Genomic DNA, 25,500 nt, shown 5'->3' on the forward strand with positions numbered 1-25,500 from the left:
AATAGTTGCTTCTTTCATCAGAGTTGGAAAAGCTGCTCTGAGTGTGTGTGTGTGTGTGTGTGTGTGTGTGTGTGTGTGTGTGTGTGTGTGTGTGCACGCGCGCGTGAGAGAGAGAGTATTGCAACCAAGGTGGGAGGATTGCACTGTTTATTCTAATACATGCTCTCCACATATCAACATATATTTAAAGCTTTTTTCCCACTTGCTAATACGGTCAATCATCGCCTCCATTTTTATCCCAGAATAAAACACCAACCAGGTTTCTTTAATGAATAACAAAATTATCAGATTATAAAACAAGTCTTAACCAATAATGAAGCAAAGCATAAACACACCGACTGAAATACCAAAGTTCCCTTTTCACCTTAACCACACTATTTTTCCGGTTAACCGGAAAAATAAAGAGAATTTTGTTTTAGAGCTCGATAACAAGAAAAAAGCCCACTTTGGTTGAATACTTGCTAATTCTTGAAGATGAAAGAGAAAATATGGAAAGATGTCCTTTGCTTTGGTTTGATGTCCCAAATTGGTACATATTTGAGAGAGAGAGAGAGAGAGAGAGAGAGAGAGAGAGAGCGCATTTGAGAGAGAGGGAGCGCACATTTGAGAGAGAGGGAGCGCACATTTGAGAGAGAGGGAGCGCACATTTGAGAGAGAGGGAGCGCACATTTGAGAGAGAGGGAGCGCACATTTGAGAGAGAGGGAGCGCACATTTGAGAGAGAGGGAGAGAGCGCACATTTGAGAGAGAGAGAGAGAGCGCACATTTGAGAGAGAGAGAGAGAGCGCACATTTGAGAGAGAGAGAGAGCGCACATTTGAGAGAGAGAGAGAGAGAGAGCGCACATTTGAGAGAGAGAGAGAGAGAGAGCGCACATTTGAGAGAGAGAGAGAGAGAGAGAGCGCACATTTGAGAGAGAGAGAGAGAGAGAGAGCGCACATTTGAGAGAGAGAGAGAGAGCGCTCATTTGAGAGAGAGAGAGAGCGCACATTTGAGAGAGAGAGAGCGCACATTTGAGAGAGAGCGCGAGCGCATGTGAAAGAGAGAGAGCGCGAGAGAGAGTGCGCAAGATAGAGGACGCGAGAGAGAGGGCGCGAGAGAGAGGGCGCGAGAGAGAGGGCGCGAGAGAGAGGGCGCGAGAGAGAGGGCACGAGAGAGAGGGCACGAGAGAGAGGGCACGAGAGAGAGGGCACGAGAGAGAGGGCACGAGAGAGAGGGCACGAGAGAGAGGGCACGAGAGAGAGGGCACGAGAGAGAGGGCACGAGAGAGAGGGCACGAGAGAGAGGGCACGAGAGAGAGGGCACGAGAGAGAGGGCACGAGAGAGAGGGCACGAGAGAGAGGGCACGAGAGAGAGGGCACGAGAGAGAGGGCACGAGAGAGAGAGAGCGCGAGGGCACGAGAGAGAGAGAGCGCGAGGGCACGAGAGAGAGAGAGCGCGAGGGCACGAGAGAGAGAGAGCGCGAGGGCACGAGAGAGAGAGAGCGCGAGGGCACGAGAGAGAGAGAGCGCGAGGGCACGAGAGAGAGAGAGCGCGAGAGAGAGAGCCGGAGGGCCAGAGGGCGGGCGGGAGGGCGGGCGAGAGGGCGGGCGAGAGGGCGGGCGAGAGGGCGGGCGAGAGGGCGGGCGAGAGGGCGGGCGAGAGGGCGGGCGAGAGGGCGGGCGAGAGGGCGGGCGAGAGGGCGGGCGAGAGGGCGGGCGAGAGGGCGAGAGAGAGGGCGAGAGAGAGGGCGAGAGAGAGGGCGAGAGAGAGGGCGAGAGAGAGGGCGAGAGAGAGGGCGAGAGAGAGGGCGAGAGAGAGAGCGCGCGAGAGAGAGCGCGCGAGAGAGAGAGAGAGAGAGAGCGCGAGAGCGCGCGAGAGAGAGAGCGCGAGAGAAAGAGAGAGAGAGAGAGAGAGCGCGAGAGCGCGCGAGAGAGAGAGCGCGAGAGAAAGAGAGAGAGAGAGAGAGAGCGCGAGAGAGAGCGAGCGCGAGAGAGAGCGAGCGCGAGAGAGAGCGAGCGCGAGAGAGAGCGAGCGCGAGAGAGAGCGAGCGCGAGAGAGAGCGAGCGCGAGAGAGAGCGAGCGCGAGAGAGAGCGAGCGCGAGAGAGAGCGAGCGCGAGAGAGAGCGAGCGCGAGAGAGAGCGAGCGCGAGAGAGAGCGAGCGCGAGAGAGAGCGAGCGCGAGAGAGAGCGAGCGCGAGAGAGAGCGAGCGCGAGAGAGAGCGAGCGCGAGAGAGAGCGAGCGCGAGAGAGAGCGAGCGCGAGAGAGAGCGAGCGCGAGAGAGAGCGAGCGCGAGAGAGAGCGAGCGCGAGAGAGAGCGAGCGCGAGAGAGAGCGAGCGCGAGAGAGAGCGAGCGCGAGAGAGAGCGAGCGCGAGAGAGAGCGAGCGCGAGAGAGAGCGAGCGCGAGAGAGAGCGAGCGCGAGAGAGAGCGAGCGCGAGAGAGAGCGAGCGCGAGAGAGAGCGAGCGCGAGAGAGAGCGAGCGCGAGAGAGAGCGAGCGCGAGAGAGAGCGAGCGCGAGAGAGAGCGAGCGCGAGAGAGAGCGAGCGCGAGAGAGAGCGAGCGCGAGAGAGCGCGAGCGAGCGCGAGAGAGAGCGAGCGCGAGAGAGAGCGAGCGCGAGAGAGAGCGAGCGCGAGAGAGAGCGAGCGCGAGAGAGAGCGAGCGCGAGAGAGAGCGAGCGCGAGAGAGAGCGCTAGAGAGAGAGGGACAGCGCGCAAGCGCGAATGTGAGAGAGAGCGCGCGAGCGCGAATGTGTGAGAGAGAGCGAGCGAGCGCGAATGTGAGAGAGAGAGAGCGAATGTGAGAGAGAGAGTGAATGTGAGAGAGAGCGAATGTGAGAGAGCGAGCGTGAACATGTGAGAGAGCGAGCGCGAATGTGAGAGGGAGAGAGCGAGCGAGCGCGAATGAGAGAGGGAGAGCGAGCGAGCGCGAATGTGAGAGGGAGAGCGAGCGAGCGCAAACGTGTGAGAGAAAGAGCGAGCGCGAATATGAGAGAGAGCGAATGTGAAAGAGAGAGCGCGAATGTGAGAGCGCGAGCGCGAATGTGAGAGAGAGAGAGAGCGAGCGAGCGCGAACGTGTGAGAGAGAGCGAGCGCAAATGTGAGAGAGAGAGCGCAAATGTGAGAGGGAGAGCGCAAATGTGAGAGGGAGAGAGCGAGCGCGAACGTGTTAGAGAGAGCGAGCGAGCGCGAACGTGTGAGAGCGAGCGCGAATGTGAGAGGGAGAGAGCGAGCGAGCGCAAACGTGTGAGAGAGAGCGCGAGCGCGAGTATGAGAGGGAGGGCGCGAACGTGTGAGAGCGAGCGCGAATGTGAGAGGGAGAGAGCGAGCGAGCGCAAACGTGTGAGAGAGAGCGCGAGCGCGAGTATGAGAGGGAGAGCGCGAATGTGAGAGGGAGAGCGCGAATGTGAGAGGGAGAGCGCGAATGTGAGAGGGAGAGCGCGAATGTGAGAGGGAGAGCGCGAATGTGAGAGGGAGAGCGCGAATGTGAGAGGGAGAGCGCGAATGTGAGAGGGAGAGCGCGAATGTGAGAGGGAGAGCGCGAATGTGAGAGGGAGAGCGCGAATGTGAGAGGGAGAGCGCGAATGTGAGAGGGAGAGCGCGAATGTGAGAGGGAGAGCGCGAATGTGAGAGGGAGAGAGCGAATGTGAGAGGGAGAGAGCGAATGTGAGAGGGAGAGAGCGAATGTGAGAGGGAGAGAGCGAATGTGAGAGGGAGAGAGCGAACGAGCGCGAATGTGAGAGAGAGAGCGAATATGAGAGAGAGAGCGAATGTGAGAGAGAGAGCGAATGTGAGAGCGCGAGCGAGCGCGAATGTGAGAGAGAGCGCGAGCGAGCGCGAATGAGAGAGAGAGCGCGAGCGAGCGCGAATGTGAGAGAGAGCGCGAGCGAGCGCGAATGTGAGAGAGAGCGCGAGCGAGCGCGAATGTGAGAGAGAGCGCGAGCGAGCGCGAATGTGAGAGAGAGCGCGAGCGAGCGCGAATGTGAGAGAGAGCGCGAGCGAGCGCGAATGTGAGAGAGAGCGCGAGCGAGCGCGAACATGTGAGAGAGCGAATGTGAGAGAGAGAGAGAGCGAATGTGAGAGAGAGAGAGCGAATGTGAGAGAGAGAGAGAGCGAATGTGAGAGCGCGAGCGCGAATGTGAGAGAGAGCGAGCGAGCGCGAACGTGTGAGAGAGCGAATGTGAGAGAGAGAGAGAGCGAATGTGAGAGAGAGAGAGCGAATGTGAGAGAGAGAGAGAGCGAATGTGAGAGAGAGAGAGAGCGAATGTGAGAGCGCGAGCGCGAATGTGAGAGAGAGCGAGCGAGCGCGAACGTGTGAGAGAGAGAGCGAGCGCGAATATGAGAGGGAGAGCGCAAATGTGAGAGGGAGAGCGCAAATGTGAGAGGGAGAGCGCAAATGTGAGAGGGAGAGCGCAAATGTGAGAGGGAGAGCGCAAATGTGAGAGGGAGAGCGCAAATGTGAGAGGGAGAGCGCAAATGTGAGAGGGAGAGCGCAAATGTGAGAGGGAGAGCGCAAATGTGAGAGGGAGAGCGCAAATGTGAGAGGGAGAGCGCAAATGTGAGAGGGAGAGCGCAAATGTGAGAGGGAGAGCGCAAATGTGAGAGGGCGAACGTGTGAGAGAGCGAGCGAGCGCGAACGTGTGAGAGCGAGCGAGCGAGCGCGAACGTGGGAGAGAGCGAGCGAGCGCGAACGTGGGAGAGAGCGAGCGAGCGCGAACGTGGGAGAGAGCGAGCGAGCGCGAACGTGGGAGAGAGCGAGCGAGCGCGAACGTGGGAGAGAGCGAGCGAGCGCGAACGTGGGAGAGAGCGAGCGAGCGCGAATGTGAGAGAGAGAGAGAGCGAGCGAGCGCGAACGTGTGAGAGAGAGCGAGCGCAAATGTGAGAGAGAGAGCGCAAATGTGAGAGGGAGAGCGCAAATGTGAGAGGGAGAGCGCAAATGTGAGAGGGAGAGCGCAAATGTGAGAGGGCGAACGTGTGAGAGAGCGAGCGAGCGCGAACGTGTGAGAGCGAGCGAGCGAGCGCGAACGTGGGAGAGAGCGAGCGAACGCGAACGTGGGAGAGAGCGAGCGAGCGCGAACGTGGGAGAGAGCGAGCGAGCGCGAACGTGGGAGAGAGCGAGCGAGCGCGAACGTGGGAGAGAGCGAGCGCGAATGTGAGAGGGAGAGAGCGAGCGAGTGCAAACGTGTGAGAGAGAGTGAGCGCGAATATGAGAGAGAGCGAATGTGAGAGCGCGAGCGCGAATGTGAGAGAGAGAGAGCGAGCGAGCGCAAATGTGAGAGGGAGAGCGCAAATGTGAGAGGGAGAGCGCAAATGTGAGAGGGAGAGCGCAAATGTGAGAGGGAGAGAGCGAGCGAGAACGTGTGAGAGAGCGAGCGCGAATGTGAAAGGGAGAGAGCGAGCGAGCGCAAACGTGTGAGAGAGAGAGCGAGCGCGAATATGAGAGCGCGAATATGAGAGAGAGAGAGCGAATGTGAGAGAGAGAGCGCAAATGTGAGAGAGAGAGCGCAAATGTGAGAGAGAGAGCGCAAATGTGAGAGAGAGAGCGCAAATGTGAGAGAGAGAGCGCAAATGTGAGAGAGAGAGCGCAAATGTGAGAGAGAGAGCGCAAATGTGAGAGAGAGAGCGCAAATGTGAGAGAGAGAGAGCGCAAATGTGAGAGAGAGAGAGAGCGCAAATGTGAGAGAGAGAGAGCGAATGTGTGAGAGAGAGAGAGCGAATGTGTGAGAGAGAGAGCGAATGTGTGAGAGAGAGAGCGAATGTGTGAGAGAGAGAGCGAATGTGTGAGAACGCGAGAGCACGAGAGAGCGGGAGCGAGAATATGTGAGAGAGAGAGATTGAGAGAGAGAGAATGTGAGAGAGAAGGAGAGGGACTCATGTGCGCATGGGTTTTTTGCCTACTTTACTTCTCTATTATTTTCCTCAAGACACCATCTGCTGTTGGGGTACAGTTGTATGGGTACATAATACCCCAGGTAACTATTTTTTGCACCTCAGCTCGAAACCTGTTCCCAGCAGACATGCACGTTCCCAGCAGGGGTCATGTCACTGAACTGCAGTCAAGGGCAGAAACTCTGATGTTGAAAGGTTGGGATTAGGGCAGTGGGAGATGAGTACCAACTGCAGCTCTCCTCCAGTCCCTCATCCAAATAGTTCTCAAATTGAGCTAAATTTACATAGCTCGGGAAAAGGTAACATGAGATTTCTCAGCACTGACGTAGTTCACGTACAGAAAGAAAAATTTGCATTTACACAACCGCAGGACATCCCAACAGGCTTTTACAGCATATTAAATACTTTTGTAGTACAGTTACTGTTATAAAAGTCGCAAACAATTAGCGCACAGCAAGATCCCAATAACAGAAATGGGACGAGTGATCAGATGATCTCATTTAACACTGTTGGTTGAGGGATAAATATTGGTCAGGATACTAGGAAGAATTCTCCTGCTCTTATGAATCTTTAATGTCCACTTGAGATTCCAGACGGAGCCCCAGTTGAAGTCTTCCCCAAAAGACAGCATCTCCGGCAGTGCAGCACTCCCTCAGTATTGCACTGCACCATCAGCCTGGATTTCACAATCAAGCCTAGAGTGCGACTTGAACAATTAAATCTGTCTCCATCACACTCTTCTGACTCAGGGGTAAGATTGCTACCAACTGAGCCACAGCTGAAACCTGAAGTCTAATGGTAATATAATGTAAGAGAAGCTATGAATTTGATGTGACCCATCTGTTTCCAGATCTGGCAGTTTCTAATGTCATGGAAGGATCCAGGAAGGAAGAGAATTAGATTTGAGATTTGACAGAGGTGTTCAAACTCATGAAGGGTCCGGATAGAGTAAAAGGGAGAAACTGTTCCCTTTGGTGGAAGAGTCAAGAACCAGGTGATTGGCCAAAGAACAAAGGCGACATGAGGAAAAACGCTCTTTACTCAGCGAGTGTTTAGGATCTGGAATGCAATGTCTGAGAGTGTGGTGGCAGGTTCAGTGAGTGTTTAGGATCTGGAATGCACTGTCCAAGAGTGTGGTGGAGGCAGGTTCAGCGAGTGTTTAGGATCTGGAATGCACTGTCTGAGAGTGTGGTGGAGGCAGGTTCAGTGAGTGTTTAGGATCTGGAATGCAATGTCTGAGAGTGTGGTGGAGGCAGGTTCAGTGAGTGTTTAGGATCTGGAATGCACTGTCTGAGAGTGTGGTGGAGGCAGGTTCAGTGAGTGTTTATGATCTGGAATGCACTGTCTGAGAGTGCAGTGGAGGCAGGTTCAGTGAGTGTTTAGGATCTGGAATGCAATGTCTGAGAGTGTGGTGGAGGCAGGTTCAGTGAGTGTTTAGGATCTGGAATGCAATGTCTGAGAGTGCGGTGGAGGCAGGTTCAGTGAGTGTTTAGGATCTGGAATGCACTGTCTGAGAGTGTGGTGGAGGCAGGTTCAGTGAGTGTTTAGGATCTGGAATGCACTGTCTGAGAGCGTGGTGGAGGCAGGTTCAATTGTGGCTTTCAAAAGGGAACTGGAGAGAAAAGATTTGCAGGGCTGCAGGGAAAGGTGGGGGAGGGGGACTAGCTCAGATGCTCTCACAGAGAGCTGGCACAGCCACAATGGGCCGAATGGCCTCCTTCAGTGCTGTAACAATTCTATGATTCTATGTCTAAAACTAGAAGCATGACCTAGCACATTTTAGAAGAATAGGAAAAGGAAAATCCATCTTTAAATGATAAAATTTTTAAAGTAGAGGAATCTTGCTGTGCAGACATACAGGACATTATAGCATAGGTAGATAGGACCATAAAATAGCCAAACTGAATCAAAAGCAAATGCTGCTTGTATCAAGGCACAAAACAAGAAAACAAGGAAGTGATGCTGGACGTGTACAAGGCATCAATTAGGCCACAGCAGGCAGCATTGTATACTTTCATGCACTGTTTTATAGGTAAAAGCAATCAACCACAGGTTCACTAGGAGGTTGCCAGGGAAAAATGCCTTTACCGAAGATGGTTGTTATCCGTTATCCTGCTCTTCAGACCTACATGCTTTCCACCTTACATCATGTCCAGGTCGGCTGTATAATAATTGATAGAGAGTGATGATTTGTCAACAATTCTATTATCATTGTATCATGGGATGGTACTGAGCAAAAAAGGAGGTTTTGCTTCAGTTATACAGGGCATTGGTGAGACCACATCTGGAGTAGTGTGTACAGTATTGGTCTCCTTATTTAAGGAAGGATATAAATGCGCTGGAGGCAGTTCAGAAAAGGTTTACTCAACTAATGCCTGAAATGGGCAGGTTAAGAATATAAGAAATAGGAGGAGTAGGCCATTCAGCCCCTCAAGCCTGCCCGGCCATTCAATAAGATCATGGCTGATCTGCCCCAGGCCTCAACTCCTCTTTCGGGCCTGCTCCGCATAACCCTCAACTCCCCGAGATTTCAAAAATCTATCTACCTCCTCCTTAAAAACATTTACTGTCCTAGCCTCCACAACTCTCTGAGGCAGAGAATTCCAGAGATTCAACACCCTCAGAGAAGAAATTCCTTCACATCTCAGTTTTAAATGTGTGACCCCTTATTCTGTAACTATGTTCCCTAGCTCGAGATTCCCCCACTAGTGGAAACATATTCTCAACATCTGCCCTGTCAAGCCCCCTTAGAATCTTCTATGTTTCAATAAGATCACCTCTCATTCTTCTAAACTCCAATGAATAAAAACCTCACCTGTTTAACTGTTCCTGATAAGACAAACCCTTCATCCCAGGAATCAGCCTAGTAAACCTTTTCTGAACTCCCTCCAATGCTTGTATATCCTTCCTTAAATACAGGGACCAAAATTGTACACAGTACTCCAGGTGTGGCCTCACCAACATCCTGTACAGTTGTCACAAGACTTCGCTATTTTTAAACTCTAACCCTCTAGCAATAAAGGCCAAAATTCCATTTGCCTTCCTAATTACTAGCTGCACCTGCATGCTAACTTTTTGTGTTTCATGTACAAGGACACCCAGATCCCTCTGTACTGCAGTATTTTGTAGTCTTTCTCCATCTAAATAATAATCTGCCTTTTTATTCTTCCTACCAAAGTGGACGACCTCACACTTTCCCACATTGAACTCCATCTGCCAAGTTTTTGCCAACTCACTTAACCTATCTATATCCCTTTGCAGATTCTTTGTGTCTTCATCACAACATGCCTTCCCACCTATTTTTGTATCGTCAGCAAATTTGGATACACTACACTCTGTCTCTTCCTCCAAGTCATTATTACAGATTGTAAATAATTGAGGCCCTAGGACCGATCCTTGTGGCACCCCACTAGTTACAGCTTTCCAACCTGAAAAAGACCCATTGATCCCGACACTCTGCCTTCTGTGTGTTAGCCAGTCCTCAATCCATTGGTTGTCTTACGAGGAAAGATTGGACAGGCTAGGCTTGTATCTGCTGGAATTTAGAAGAGTAAGGGAGGATTTGATTGAAACATATAAGATCCTGAGGGGTCTTGACAGGGTGGATGTGGAAAGGATGTTTCCCCTTGTGGAAGAATCTAAAACTAGGGGTCACTGTTTAAAAATAAGAGGTCGCCCATTTAAGACAGAGATGAGGAGAATTTTTTTCTCAGAGGGTCGTGAGTATTTGGAATTCTCTTCCTCAAAAGGCAGTGGAAGCAGAATCTTTGAATATTTTGAAGGCAGTGGTAGCTAGATTCTAGATAAGCAAGGGGGTGAAAGGTTATTTGGGGGCAGGTGGGAATGTGGAGTAATCAGTTCAGCCATGAACTTATTGAATGGCGGAGCAGGCTCGAGGGGCTGAGTGGCCTACTCCTAATTCATATGTTCGTATGTATGTATGTAAACTAAATGAACCTTTTCTCATCTAGAAATTCTTATGTTCTTCCTCGTCACTAAGATCGAAACCATCCGTTCAGCTGCCTCTGCCACATCCCTCCCTTCCACTAGTCCAACAAGCCAAACTTCCTCCGAGGCTCCCCCCACCCCTCGCCCTAGCCCTGAACTTTCTCCAGTTTCTCCCCTCATGCTCTCTGAACTCATTTTGATCAACAGTCCCACCTCTTACTCCCTTGACCCTAAAATAATAAGATAAACTGCTGATCACCCAACTTCCCCTCCTGGTCGCCATGGTAGCCGATATTGTTAACGGTTCTTTCTATTCAGATGCTGTCTCTCTGTTCTTTAAATCTGCTGTCATCACCCCTTTCCTCGAAAATCAACACTTGAGCCCACCGTCCTCACAAACTACCGTCCTATCTCCAACTTCCTTCGCCTCTCCACCAAGATTTTGAATGTGTTGTCGCCTCCCAAATCCGTGCCCATCTTTCTCGGAACTCCATGTCTGAATCCCTCCAATTAGTTTTCCGTCCAGACAACAGTGCCAAAACAGCTCTGATCAAAGACACAAATGACATCCTATGTGACTGTGACAAAGGCAAACATTCCCTCCTCGTCCTTCTTGACTTTTCTGCAGCCTTAGATACTGGTGACCACACCATCTTCCGCCAACGCCTCACCACTGTCATCCAGCTAGGTGAACAGAACAGATAGGGGCAGGGGTGGACCGTATGACTTCTTGAACCTGCTCCTCCATTCAATACGGCCATAGCTGACCTCTGGGCTCCAACTCCACTTTCGCGCTCACTCCCCATCTCGAATTCCAGGAGAAACAAAAATCTATCTATCCCAGCCTTAAATGTATCCAACAATGGAGCATCCAGAACCCTCTGAGATTGAGAATTCCAAAGATTCACAACCCTTTGAGTGAAGCAATTTCTCCTCATCTCAGTCCTAAATGATAGGCCCCTTATCCTGAGACTGTTCTCCCATGTTCTCGATTCCCAGTGGAAACAATCTCTCAGTATCTACCAGGTCAAGAATCTTCTGTTTCAATGCGATCACCTCTCATTCAGAGGGTATAGGCCCTATTTACTCAGCCTCTCATCATAGGACAACCCCTTCATCCCAGGGACAAATCTACTGAACCTTCACTGTATCGCCTCCAAGGCAGGTACATCCTTCCTTAGATATGGAGACCAAAACTGCACACAGTACTCCAGGTGTGGTCTCCCCAAAGCCCTGTATAATTATAGCAAGTAAGACTTCCTTATTTTCTTTTCCCAATCCCCTTGCAATAAAGGCCAACAAGCTATTTACTGCAAAGGCTATGGGTCCTGACAACATCCCGGCTGTAGTACTGAAGACTTGTGCTCCAGAACTTGCCGCGCCCCCAGCCAGGCTGTTCCAGTACAACGACAACACTGGCATCCACCCAACAATGTGGAAAATTGCCCAGGTATGTCCTGTCCACAAAGAGCAGGACAAATCCAACCCAGCCAATTGCCGCCCCATCAGTCTACTATGATGCATTAGCAAAGTCATGGAAGGTGTCGTTGGCAGTACTATCAAGCACCACTTACTCTGCAAGAACAAGCTGCTCACTGATGCTCAGTTTGAGTTGTGCCAGGGCCACTCGGCTCCTGACCATAATTACAGCATTGGTCCAAACATGGACAAAAGAGAGTGACTATCCTTAACGTCAAGGCAGCATTCGACTAGTGCGGCATCCAGGAATCCTAGCCAAATTGAAGACAATGGGAATCGGAGGAAAACTCACCACTGGTTGGAGTCATACCTAGCACAAAGAAAGTTTGTTGTGGTTGTTGGAGGCCAACCATTTCAGCCCCAGGACACTGCTGCAGGAGTTCTTCAGGGTAGTGTCCTAGGCCCAACCATCTTTAGCTGCATCATCAATGACCTTCCCTCCAGCATAAGGTCAGTATTGGGGATGTTCACAGATGATTGCACAATGTTCATGACCATTCATGACTCCTCAGATACTTCTTCTTCTTTGGCCTCCTTGTCTCGAGTTGTCTCGAGAGACAATGGGTAAGCACCCAGAGGTGGTGAGTGGTTTGTGAAGCAGCGCCTGGAGTGGCTTTAAAGGCCAATTCTAGAGTGACAGACTCTTCCACAGGCCCTGCAGATAAAATTGATTGTCGGGGCTGTTACACAGTTGGCTCTCCCCTTGCGCTTCTGTCTTTTTTCCTGCCAACTGCTAAGTCTCTTCGACTCGCCACTCTTTAGCCCCGCCTTTATGGCTGTCCGCCAGCTCTGGCGATCACTGGCAACTGACTCCCACGACTTGTGGTCAATGTCACAGGACATTGTGTCGCGTTTGCAGACGTCTTTAAAGCGGAGACATGGACAGCCGGTGCGTCTGATACCAGTGACGAGCTCGCTGTACAATGTGTCCTTGGGGATCCTGCCATCTTCCATGCGGCTCACATGGCCAAGCCATCTCAAGCGCCGCTGGTGCAGTAGGGTGTATATGCTGTGGATGTTGGCCGCCTCGAGGACTTCTGCGTTGGAGATACGGTCAAGCCACCTGATGCCAAGGATTCTCCGGAGGCAGCGAAGATGGAATGAGTTGAGACGTCGCTCTTGGCTGACGTACGTTGTCCAGGCCTCACTGCCGTAGAGTAAGGTACTGAGGACACAGGCTTGAAACACTCGGACTTTTGTGTTCCGTGTCAGTGCGCCATTTTCCCACACTCTCTTAGCCAGTATAGACATAGCAGCGGACGCCTTTCCCATGTGCTTGTTGATTTCTGCATCGAGAGACAGGTTACTGGTGATAGTTGAGCCTAGGTAGGTGAACTCTTGAACCACGTCCAGAGCGTGGTCGCCAATATTGATGGATGGAGCATTCCTGACGTCCAGTCCCATGTTCGTTTTCTTCAGGCTGATGGTTAGGCCAAATTCGTTGCAGGCAGCAGCAAACCTGTCCATGAGTCTCTGCATCACTCTTCTGTGTGGGATGTTAATGTAGCATTGTCAGCAAAGAGGAGTTTCCTGATGAGGACTTTCTGTACTTTGGTCTTCACTTCAAGACGGGCAAGGTTGAACAACCTGCCAGCTGATCTTGTGTGGAGGAAATTCCTTCATCTAAAGACTTGAACGCATGTGAGAGCAGCAGTGAGAAGAAGATCCCAAACAGTGTAGGTGCGAGAACACAGCCCTGTTTCACGCCACTCAGGATAGGAAAGGGGTCTGATGAGGCGCCGCTATGCTGAATTGTGCCTTTCATAGTGTCATGGAATGAGGTGATGATACTTAGTAGCTTTGGTGGACATCCGATCTTTGCTAGTAGTCTGAAGAGACCACGTCTGCTGATGAGGTCAAAGGCTTTGGTGAGTTCAATGAAAGCAACGTAGAGGGATATCTGTTGTTCGCGGCATTTCTCCTGTATCTGGCAAAGGGAGAACAGCATGTCAACGGTCGATCTCTCTGCACGAAAGCCGCACAGTGCCTCAGGGTAGACACGCTCAGCCAGCTTCTGGAGTCTGTTTAAAACGACTCGAGCAAAGACTTTCCCCACTATGGTGAGCAGGGAGATTCCACGGTAGTTGTTGCAGTCACCACGGTCACCCTTGTTTTTATAGAGGGTTATGATATTGGCATCGCGCATGTCCTGTGGTACTGCTCCCTCGTCCCAGCACAGGCAAAGCAGTTCATGGAGCTTTGGCACTTGATTATTTCAGGGGTAATGCTGTCCTTCCCAGGGGCTTTTCCGCTGGTTAGAGAATCAATGGCATCACTGAGTTCCGATTTTGTTGGCTGTACGTCCAGCTCATCCATGACTGGCAGAGACTGGGCTGCATTGAGGGCGGTCTCAGTGACAACATTTTCCCTGGAGTACAGTTCGAGGTAGTACTCAACCCAGCGGTCCATTTTCTTGTGTTGGTCAGTGATCGTTTCCCCTAATTTAGACTTGAGGGGGGGCAATCTTCCTGATGGTTGGCCCAAAGCTCTCTAAATGCCATCATACATTCCTCTGATGTTTCCGGTGTCGGAGGCCAGCTGAATATGACTGCATAGGTGCTGCCAGTAGTCATTTGCACAGCGCCTGGCTGTTCTTTGTGCAGCGCTTCTGGCTACTTTAAGTGCTACGGATGTTAACTTGCTGGGGACTTTCTTGTAGTTCAACAGTGCAATGCGCTTAGCGGCTATGACAGATTCCAGCTCTTCAAAGTGAGATTGGAACCAGTTTGCATTCCGCTTCTCACGTTTGCCAAAGTTGGTCATTGCTGAGTCATAGATGGCGTCTCTGATGTGGGCCCTCAGATACTAAGTCATCCATGTTCACATGCAGCAAGACCCGGACAACATTCAGGCTTGAGCTGATAAGTAGCAAGTGACATTCGCACCACACAAGTGCCGGCAATGACCATCTCCAACAAGAGAGAATCTAACCATCTCCCCATGACATACAATGGCATTACCATTGCTGAATCCCCCATTATCAACACCCTGGGGGTTACCATTAACCAGAAACTGAATTGGAGTAGCCATATAAATACTGTGGCCATAAGAGCAGATCAGAGGCTAGGAATCCTGCGGCGAGTAACTCATTTCCTGACTCCCCAAAGCCTGTCCACCATCTGCTAGGAACAAGTCAGGCGTTTGATGGAAGCCACTTGCCTGGATGGGTGCAGCTTCAACAACACTCAAGAAGCTCGATAGCATCCAAGACAAAGCAGCCCACTTGATTGGCACCCCACCCACCATCACCAGTGCACAGTGGCAGCAGTGTGTACCATATACAATATGCACTGCAGCAACTCACCACGCCTCCTTAGACAGCGCCTTCCAAACCCAACGTCCTCTACCAACTAGAAGGACAAGGGCAGCAGACAAGTGGGAACACCACCACCTGCAAGTTTCCCTCCGAGCCACACACCATCCTGACTTGGAACTATATCGCCGTTCCTTCACTGTGGCTGGGTCAAAATCTTGAAATTCCCTTCCTAATAGCACTGTGGGTGTACCTACCCCATATGGACTGCTGCAGTTCAAGAAGGCAGCTCACCACCACCTTCTCAAGGGCGGCACAGTGGTTAGCACCGCAGCCTCACAGCTCCAGCGACCCGGGTTCGGTTCTGGGTACTGCCTGTGCGGAGTTTGCAAGTTTTCCCTGTGACCGTGTGGGTTTCCTCCAAGTGCTCCGGTTTCCACCCACATGCCAAAGACTTGCGGGTTGATAGGTAAATTGGCCATTGTAAAAAAATTGCCCCTAGTATAGGTAGGTGGTAGGAGAATTGAGGGAAGGTGGGGATGTGAGAGGGAAAAATGGGATTAATGTAGGATTAGTATAAATGGGTGGTTGACGGTCGGCACGGACTCGTTGGGCCGAAGGACCTGTTTCGGTGCTGTTTCTCTCTATGACTCTAATTAGGGATGGGCGATAAATGCTGGTCGAGCCAGCGACACCCACATCCCATAAAATGAATTTTTAAAAACCTGCCTGCTAACTTTGTGTTTCTTGTACAAGGACAAGTCCTTCTGAACATCAACATTTACAAGCTTCATGCCTTTTAAAAATATTATTTTTCCATTTTTCCATTCTTACTACTAAAGTGAATAACCTCACACTTGCCCACATTATACTCAGTCACCTTGTTGCCCACTCTCTTAACCTGCCTATATCTCTTTGCAGCCTCTTTGTGTCCTCCTCAGTTTGCTTTCCCACCTAGGTTTGTACCATCAGCAAACTTAGATGCATTACCTGGGTCTCCTCATCTGAGTCATTAATATAGATTGTAAGTAGCTGAGGCCCCAGCACTGATCCTTGCAACAATCCATTGGTTGCACCTGCCAACTTGAAAATGGTCCGTTTATCCCTACTCTCTGCTTCCTGTCTGTTAACCAATCCTCTATCCATGCTAACATATTACCCCCCAATTCCATGATTCCTTATTAGCCTTTTGTGTAGCACTTTATCAAATGGTTTTTGGAAATCCAAGTATACTACATTTACTGATTCTCCTTTATCTACCCTACTAAGGGGCATAAGGGAGGGGTTGCACATCTCTCGACTCCTTGGAGCAGCTCTCTGTGTATTAGTCCTCATCTTCGCCCAGTTCTCACCTGTGGCTCCAAGCAGCTGTTAGCATGCAACAGCAGCCACACCCTGGTAAACCACTTTGACGGGCAGGCCAAAGTAGGTGAGGGTAGCTGTTGGGTCTCCTACCCTCAGCGAATTATGGTTTGTCCACCCTAGCACGCGCAGTCTGATTTCAGCGGATTGGGTGGATGAGACCAATCTAAGGTCCAATGGCCATGAAGGCAGTTCAGCACCATGTTGTGGAACGTGTCGAGCTCAACAGGACATCCTGGTCACCCATTGCATTCGGATCCGTCTTCAGCCATCTAGACCCGTCTTGCCACTGGGCCAAGATATGTCAGGACGAGAGAGTGAGGCTGACAATGCGGAACTTTCCTTCACTAAATTCTAATTCACATGCAAGTCACATTCATCATCTTTCTTCTACCCCACTGGTTACATCCTCAAAAAACTAATAAATCTGTCAAACATGATTTCTCTTTCATAAACTCATGTTGACTTTGTCTGATCATGCTATGATTTTCTAAGTGCATTGTTAAGACTTCCTTAATAATAGATTCCAGCCTTTTCCCTGATGACTGATATCAGGCTAACTGGCCTGTTGTTCCCATTTTTCTCTCTCCCTCCTTTCCTGAATAGCGCAGTTACATTTGTTACCGTCCAATCTGCTGGGACTGTTCCAGGATCTAGGGAATTTTGGAAAATCATAACCAGTGCATCCACCATCTCTGCAGCTACCTCTTTCAGAACTCTGGGACATAGACCATTAGGTCCTGGGAATTTGTCAGCTTTTAGTCCCTTAGGTTTCTCCAATACGTTTTTCTCTGCTGATATTAATTACCTTAAGTTCCTTACTCTTATTAACCAATTGGTTATCCTCTATTTCTGGTCTGTAACTTGTGTCTTCTACTGTGAAGACAGACACAAAATATTTGTTCAACGTCTCAGCCATTGATTAGCTCCTCATAATTTCTCCTGTATCTGTCTCTAAGGGACCAACATTTACTTTAGCTCCTCTTTCTTTTTATATACTTGTAAAAGCTCTTACAATCTGTTTTTATATTGCTGGCTAGTTTATTCATATTCTATATTTTCCCTCATCAACTTTTGGTGGCCTTTTGCTAATTTCTGAACCATTCCCAATCCTCAGGATTACTAGTATTTTGTGTAACATTACAAGCCTCTTCTTTTAATCTAATACTATCCTTAACTTCCATAGTCAGGCATGGATGGATGGATCTTTCTTGCTGAGTTTTTGTTTTTTTAAAATGGAATGTATTTTTGTTGAACATTTTGAATTGTTTCTTTAAGTGTTTCCCACTGATTACTTACCACTATACCTTTTAGTCTATTTACCAAATCAGCCTTAGCCAACTCTCCCCTCATACCTATGTAATTGGTTTTGTTTAAGTTTAAGTTTCAATTTTGGGATTGGAGAGGTCACTTTCAAACTTAATATGGAATTCAACTGTATTATGATCATTTATCGCCAGTGGATCTTTTACTATGAGATTACTAATTAACGCTGCCTCATTGCACAATACCAGATCTAAAATAGCTTTATCCCAAATTGGTTCCACAACATATTGCTCCAGGAAACTGTCATGAAAGCATTCTACAAACACATCTTCCAGACTACCTTCGACACTTTGATTGGTCCAGTCTAAAGTTCCCCCACAATTATTACATGGCCTTTATCATAGAGTCATACAGCACAGAAACAGGCCCTTCAGCCCATCGTGTCTGTGCCCGCCATCAAGCACCTAACTATTCTAATCCCATTTTCCAGCACTCGGCCCGTATCCTTGTATGCTATGGCGTTTCAAGTGCTCATCTAAATACTTCTTAAATGTTGAGAGGGTTCCTGCCTCTACACCTCTTCAGGCAGTGTGTTCCAGATTCCAACCACCCTCTGGGTGAAAATTTCTTTCCTTAAATCCCCTCTAAATCTCCTGCACCTTACCTTAAAATCAATGCCCCTTGGTTACTGACCCCTCCACTAAGGGAAAAAGTTTCTTCCTATCTAACCTATCAATGCCCCTCATAATTTTGTATACCTCAATTATGTCCCCCCTTAGCCTTCTCTGCTCTAAGAAAAACAACCCTAGCCTTTTCAGTCTGTCTTCATAGCTGAAATGCTGCTGCCCAGGTAACATCCTGGTGAATATTCTCTGCACCTTCTCCAATGCAATCACATCCTTCCTATAATGTGGTGACCAGAACTGTACACAGTACTCCAGCTGTGGCCTAACTAGCGTTTTTTACAGCTCCATCATAACCTCCCTGCTCTTATATTCTATGCCTCGGCTAATAAAGGCAAGTATCCTATATACTTTCCTATCCACCTTATTTACCTGTGATGCTGCCTTCAGTGATCTATGGACAAGTACACCAAGGTCCCTCTGTACTTCCTAGGGTTCTACCATCCATTGTATATTCCCTTGCCTTGTTAGTCCTCTCAAAATGCATCACCTCACACTTCTCCACCCATCTTACCAGCCCAGCTATATTGTCCTGTAATCTAAGGCTTTCCTCCTCACTATTTACGACACCACCAATTTTCGTTTCATCTGCGAATTTACTGATCATACCTCCAATATTCACATCTAAATCATTAACGTACACTACAAACAGCAAGGGTCCCAGCACTGATCCCTGTGGTACACCACTGGTCACAGGCTTCCACTCGCAAAAACAACCCTCGACCATTACCCTCTGCCCCCTGCCACTAAGCCAATTTTGGATCCAATTTGCCAAATTGCCCTGGATCCCATGGCTCTTACCATCTTAACCAATCTCCCATGTGGGACCTTATCAAAAGCCTTACTGAAGTCCATGTAGACTACATCAACTGCTTTACCCTCATCTACACATCTAGGCAACTCCTCGAAAAATTCAATCAAGTTAGTCAGACACGATCTCCCCCTGACAAAGCCATGCTGACTATCCCTGATTAATCCCTGCCTCTCCAAGTGGAGATTAATCCTGTCCCTCAGAATTTTTTCCAATAGTTTCCCAACCACTGATTTTAGACTCAACGGCCTGTAATTACCTGGTTTATCCCTGCTACCCTTCTTGAATAATGGTACCACATTCGCTGTCCTCCAGTCCTCTGGTACCTCTCCTGTGGCCACAAAGAATTTGAAAATTTGTGTCAGAGCCCCTGCTATCTCCTCCCATGCCTCACATAACAGCCTGGGATACATCACATCTGGGCCTGGGAATTTATCCACTTTTAAGCCCGCTAGAACAGCTAATACTTCCTCCCTTTCAATGCTAATATGTTCAAGTTTATCATAATTCCCCTCCCTGATCGCTACACCTCCATCGTCCTTCTCCATAGTGAACACAGATGAAAAGCAATCATTTAAAACCTCACATATGTCCTCCGGCTCCACACACAGATCGCCACTTTGGTCCCTAATGGGCCCTACTCTTGCCCTGGTTATCCTCTTGCCCTTAATATTCTTATAAAATTTTTTAGGATTTTCCTTTATCTTGCCCGCCAGTGTTTTTTCATGTCCCTCTTCACTCTCCTAATTACTTTTTTAAGACCCCCTACACTTTCTATACTCCTCTAGTGCCTCCACTGTTTTCAGCACTCAGAATCTGCCAAAAGATCCTTTTTTTAAAAAAACTGATCCAATCCTCTATATTCCTTGACATCCAAGGTTCCCTGGATTTGTTAGTCCTACCCTTCACCTTAACGTGTACATGCTGGCTCTGAACTCTCACTATTTCCTCTTTGAATGACTCCCACTGATCTGATGTTGACTTTCCTACAAGTAGCTGCTCCCAGTCCACTTTGGCCAGATCCTGTTTTATCATCTTAAAATCAGCCTTCCCCCAATTCAGTATCTTTATTTATTTATTTTTATTTATTTAGAGATACAGCACTGAAACAGGCCCTTCAGCCCACCGAGTCTGTGCCGACCAACAACCACCCATTTATATTCCCTATCACCTCCCTACACTAGGGGCAATTTACAACAGCCAATTTACCTATCACCTGCAAGTCTTTGGATGTGGGAGGAAACCGGAGCACCCGGCGAAAACCCACGCAGACACAGGGAGAACTTGCAAACTCCGCACAGGCAGTATCCAGAATCGAACCCTGGTCCCTGGAGCTGAGACTGTGGTGCTAACCACTGCACCACCCATAATTATTTCTGGTCCCTCTTTGTCCTTTTCCATAACTACCTAAATCTTACAGAGTTATGGTCACTATCACCGAAATGCTTCCCCTCTGACACTTCTACCACTTGTCCCACTTCATTCCCTAGGATTAGGTCCAGTACCGCCCCTTCGCTTGTCGGACTTTGTCAGTACTGCCTCAAAAAGCTCTCCTGTGTGCATTTTAAGAAATCCGCCCCCTTTAAGCCTTTTGCACTAAGACTATCCAAGTTGATACTGGGGAAGTTGAAATCGCCTACTATTATTACCCTATTATTTTTACACCTCTCTGAGATTTGCCTGCATATCTGCTCCTCGATCTCTCCGTGACTGTTTGGTGGCCTCTAGTACACACTCAGCCAAATCATTGCCCCCTTTTTGTTTTTAAGTTCTATCCATATGGCCTCATTTGAGGAACCTTCCAAGATATCATCCCTCCTTAATGCAGTAATTGACTCCTTGATCAACAGTGCAATGCCATCTCCTCTTTTATCCCCTCCCCTATCATGCCTGAAGATACTATACCCTTGAATATTGAGCTGCCAGTCCTGCCCCTCCCTCAACCATGTCTCTGTGATAGCAATATCATAATGCCATGTACTAATCAATGCCCTCAATTCATCTGCCTTACTAGTAAGGCTCCCTGCATTAAAATCGATGCAATCCAGCCTTGCATTTTTCACTTGTGCCTTAACAGGTCGATATTTGCTCTGCCTTCCAGACTGGCTCATTTTGTCTTCGATTTTTGACTGTGCATCACCCCTTACTGTAACTCCACTCTGAATCCCATCCCCCTGCCAAATTGCACGACATCACTAAGACTGCCTATTTCCACCTCAGTAACATCGCCCGACTCTGTCCCGTCTCAGCTCATAAGCTGCTGAAACATGCATCCATGCTTTTGTTATCTCCATTCCAACACACTCTTGACTGGCCTGCCACAAACGACCCTCTGGGCCAGCGTGCTGGCCATGCCCTGATTCACTCCAACTCCTGTTCATCCATCACCCCTGTGCTCGCTGACCTACACTGGCTACCACTCCAGCAACAACTCAATGTTAAAATCCTCATCCTTGTTTTCAAACCCCATCAGGATATCATGCACCACCATCCCTGATTTTAATCTCTCCACCACTGATGGCCACACCTTCAGTCGCCTGGGCCCCAAACCGATGGAATTCCCTCCTTGCACCCTCTTCACTTTGCATTTCTCCTTTAAGATTCTCCTTAAAACCTACCCCCTTGACCAAGATTTTGGTCATCTGTCCTAATACCTCCTTAAATGGCTTGTGTCAAAATTGTTTGGTAGTCATTCCTGTGAAGCGCCTTGGGATGTTTTACTACGTTAAAAGGTCCTATATAAATATAAGTTGTTGTTGTTGATATTCGGCCAGCATTTCCTCTCCAAATTGCTATGCGTGAAAACGTTCTTTTTTGTTCACGGGAGGTGGGCATCGCTGGCAAGGCTCACATTTATTGCCCATCCCTAATTGCCCTTGAAAAAGGGCAATACCTGGATATCAGGCAACGATAGAATTTGGGCTCAGATAATGACTCACACAAATTGCATGCTGACACTTCCTGTTTGGTCTACATTAGGGCGGCACAGTGGCGCAGTGGTTAGCACCGCAGCCTCACAGCTCCAGCGACCCGGGTTCAATTCCGGGTACTGCCTGTGTGGAGTTTGCAAGTTCTCCCTGTGACTGCGTGGGTTTTCTCCGGGTGCTCCGGTTTCCTCCCACAGCCAAAGACTTGCAGGTTGATAGGTAAATTGGCCATTATAAATTGCCCCTAGTATAGGTAGGGGAATTGTGAGGATGTGGTAGGAATATGGGATTAATGCAGGATTAGTATAAATGGGTGGTTGATGGTCGGCACAGACTTGGTGGGCCGAAGGGCCTGTTTCAGTGCTGTATCTCTAAATAAATAAAAATAAATAAATAAACAGGAGGAGGAGGCCATTCAGCCCCTCAAGCCTGCTCTGCCATTCCATTCCATGATTGATCTGCAGCTTAACTTCCTGCCTCCGTTCCGTGACCCTCAATAACCTTATCTAACAAAACTTTATCGATCTCAGGTTTAAACTTTTCAACCACAGCAGCTTTTTTGGGGGTGGGGGAAAAAAAGAGTTCCAGATTTCCACTATCCTTTGCATGAAGAAGTGCTTCCTGGCATCACCCTGAATGGGCTAATTCTAATTTGAGATTATGCCTTAAAGTTTTAAGATGCAAGAGAAATGGAATGTAGTCCACAGCTATGCAACCATATACCAATAAGGCAGAACTCTTTTTTTAAAAAAAGCAAGAGTGAAAAGACAGAAAATTGGGGCAAAAACATTTTTAAACACAAGTCAAGGGCTGATAACTCCGACCCTGTGGAAATGTTAAACTATATATATTCCCTATCTCAACTCTGCCTGCTTTCAGCAGTAATGGCTGTGGATGAGTTACTTTTTCACTTCCATGGCAACAAGTCTGTCAATATTCTATTCCCCCACCACAAATTAATGTCAAGTATCCACGAAAGTGATTCGGTCCATGTTAGAAAAATACAAAAGGCCACACACACCTCAGCGCAAGAAAGCTTGGAGCCACAGATTTACAACACAACCCGTGGCATAACTGGAAGGCAGTCATTTCACCCTAACCAAAATATCCATGCCAGCAGATGCAGTCAAAATGTGACTCTCACAACAGCTTCAGCACAATCATAAGCAAAAACGTGCTCACGAAAAAAACATAGCTCAAAAACAGTCATAATTGCCACAACAGAGCAGGAAAGGGAAGCAGAGAGAGAGAAAGAATAAAAAAAAGACTGCATTAACGCTACAAATACAGACCTAGAGTATCCATAAAGCAAAAAAATGCAGCAAAACAAACATGCAGGATTCCCGTTCTTATTTTAGCTGTGAGATCTCTCACACTGTATGCAAAATACAAGAATGTCAGTATTGCTTGTAATGTATAATGCTTTTTTTTAAAATTGGAAATCCTCAACTTTGGCCTATAATGGCGACTGTTTTTTAAAAAACAAATCTATATAAATGCAATAAAAACAATGCCTCTGTACCTTGCCAGAAGCTCTCAACACCCACCTTATCTCAGTCCCAAAGCTGTCCCTCTCTCCTCTCAGCCAGCTGTCAATCAAGGGCACCTGGGGCGGCGCGTTGCAGTCTGGGAGTTGTAGTCCGGCTCGCCCTTTGACCCAACGTTAAAGGCTCAGCAAAGGACTACAACCCCCAGCGTGCCCCGCTTCGGGGGAGCAGCCAGCAACTGCAAAGGCTCAAAACGTATTATTCTGTTTGGCTATGTGACGTTTTGTTGCAAATAATCAGAATAAGCTAAAGCATTCCTGTAAGGAATTAGTTTTTATTTATTTTAAAATTTATAAAGTGCACACTTTATTTGGCAAGGAGAAAAATACGTGCGTCCAATTTCATGCACACTTTGGACCTCAATATTCCCACAATATCAGCACCAAGCGGGAATTCTGGAACTTGTAGTTCAATGTTTTCCAGGTAGCAATGTGGGAGTCAATGAGGTGCTGGGTAAAGGGGTAAGTGAAGCCTTGCGCCCCCCAAAGATGGCACTTTCTGACTGAGAACCTGGATTTGCAAAGTGCTGCTTTCCTCGCATTTTGGACCTTGGTTCAAACGCAGCCTCCCCTCTATTTAAACAAAAAAGTTTACTGTTTATGATGCACTTCATCTGGATGCCAAGCTGACACCGTATCTGGGCTGCTAAACAAATGCAGAGCGGACGCAAGACAATCAAACCCGCCAGAACAGAACCCAGCAGCGCGGAATAAGGCGTATCTCCCCTGCACTCTCTGCTCTCCCACTCCCATTTATCACTCCTTTCTAGATTATTATTGCAGTTGGATACAGGCAATGGAAATATATAAATTAGTCTTTGTTCTAAATGAGGGTTTATATATCTATATATGAAATGTGGAGCTCCTGTTGGTGCATGTGTGCAGAATGTGAACTGATTTATCTCTGTGTGTCTGCATGTATGTCTGTGTCTCTGTACCTGTGTGTATGGTGTATCAAGATGTGTGTGTCTATATATCTGTCTGTGTATGGTGTATGTATCTATATATGTCTCAGTATGTATGTATGGCGTGTGCATATGTGTGTGTGTGTCTATATGGTGTATGTGTCTATATATGTCTCTGTCTGGATGTATGGTGTGTCTATATGTGTGTGAGTTTGTCCCCTTTGCCTCAGCCTCTCTCATTGAGATCAGCACCTGGACTCGGGTCACAGTGGCTGCAATACAAAGGGAGGGAGGGAAAGGTACAAACACACAGAGGCGGAAAGGAAAATGCAGCCGTGGGCTAAAGGCAACAACAACACCCTCACTGGCAGAGGAATAGAAAAGGCGCCGCACTAACCTTGTGTCTGGGCAGTGCCCGGGCAGACGCGGCTCTCACTTTCCCGTCCTGTCTTTCCAGAGGCGGCAGCAGATAATTCCCGGCCGCTGTCTGGATCAATCTGCCGCGGCTGATCTCCCGCTTGAGTGCCAGCTGCAGCCTGGCTTTGCCCACTTTCCTGCTCAGATGCTGCGAGCTGATGTACTTTTCAATGTCTCTGATGCTCACTCCCCGCCAGTCCCTTTCAGCCTGTCCATTGCTGGAGTGCGGGGAGGTGCTGAGCAGCAAGTCTCCCTGTGCCTCTCCCTGACCTTCTCCCCGTCCCTCTCCCTGTCTCTGCAGCAGGAGCCCCTCCACCGCCTGCACCATCCCCCCAGCCCTCTCCAAGTCCGGGCCAGCCGCTGATTTCTTCCGCTGTTTGCTCTTGTACCACTTGGCCGCGTTGAGGTAGCTGTTCGAGCCTTTGTAAGCCACTTTGATCACCAATTGAGCCTCCACCAGTTTCTCCAGCTGCTGCTGGGTCTCCGCCGGCGACAGCCCGTGTCTGCGCTCGATCATCCGGCAGATCCGCTCCACATCGGGTCGAGCCTTGCGGGAGCGCAAAGAGTCAATGGTCTCTAAAATCCACTCTTTGTATTTCATCTCCATTCCTGTTCCAGCAAAAAAAAAACACAGCAAGAAATCACAGACAACTTCCCTCTTTTGGAAAACAAAAGGTGCATTCAAAAAAAAATGTACCGCTTTTTCAATAAAAATGAAAACTGATTTTTTTTCGCCTTTTTTTTTCTCCTCCAAAATAACTCAAAAAAAGAGAAAGGCGGAAGATGAGTTGTACGCCTGCGTATCCGACCCCCCCTTTCCAATGCACAAGGCAAAATCTTCAGCGGAAAAAATCAGCCAAACCGGGTCTTGGCAAAAAAAAACCCCGACTTGTTACAATTAACTGCGCCCATTTCGGGAAAGGAGTCCAGAAAATAATGGACATTACTTTTATTTACAAAAAAAAAACCCACATTAAAATGCCAAACTTGAAAAGCATTAAAAAAAAGTGCATTGAGCCAAGAAGTCTGAACTGGAA

The 25,500-nt window shown here is 48.6% G+C and overlaps 1 protein-coding gene across 6 annotated transcripts in view; it reads right to left on the minus strand.

Moving 5' to 3' along the window:
• samd13 (sterile alpha motif domain containing 13) overlaps window positions 1-25,500 on the minus strand; it is a 117,453-nt gene that overhangs the window by 81,669 nt on the left and 10,284 nt on the right. For 2 of the 6 annotated variants that reach the window (XM_068036618.1, XM_068036617.1), the window contains exon 2: window positions 24,444-25,072. In XM_068036618.1, coding sequence (XP_067892719.1) covers window positions 24,444-25,070 — 627 coding nt within the window. In that variant the 5' untranslated portion in view covers window positions 25,071-25,072. Of the gene's footprint in view, window positions 1-22,887; window positions 22,942-23,142; window positions 23,198-24,443; window positions 25,480-25,500 lie in introns of those variants that run through there. The other 4 variants (XM_068036619.1, XM_068036620.1, XM_068036622.1 and 1 more) reach the window with 4 other exon arrangements.

Source organism: Heterodontus francisci, chromosome 8, assembly GCF_036365525.1.
Source record: "Heterodontus francisci isolate sHetFra1 chromosome 8, sHetFra1.hap1, whole genome shotgun sequence".
Taxonomy (NCBI): Eukaryota; Metazoa; Chordata; class Chondrichthyes; order Heterodontiformes; family Heterodontidae; genus Heterodontus; species Heterodontus francisci.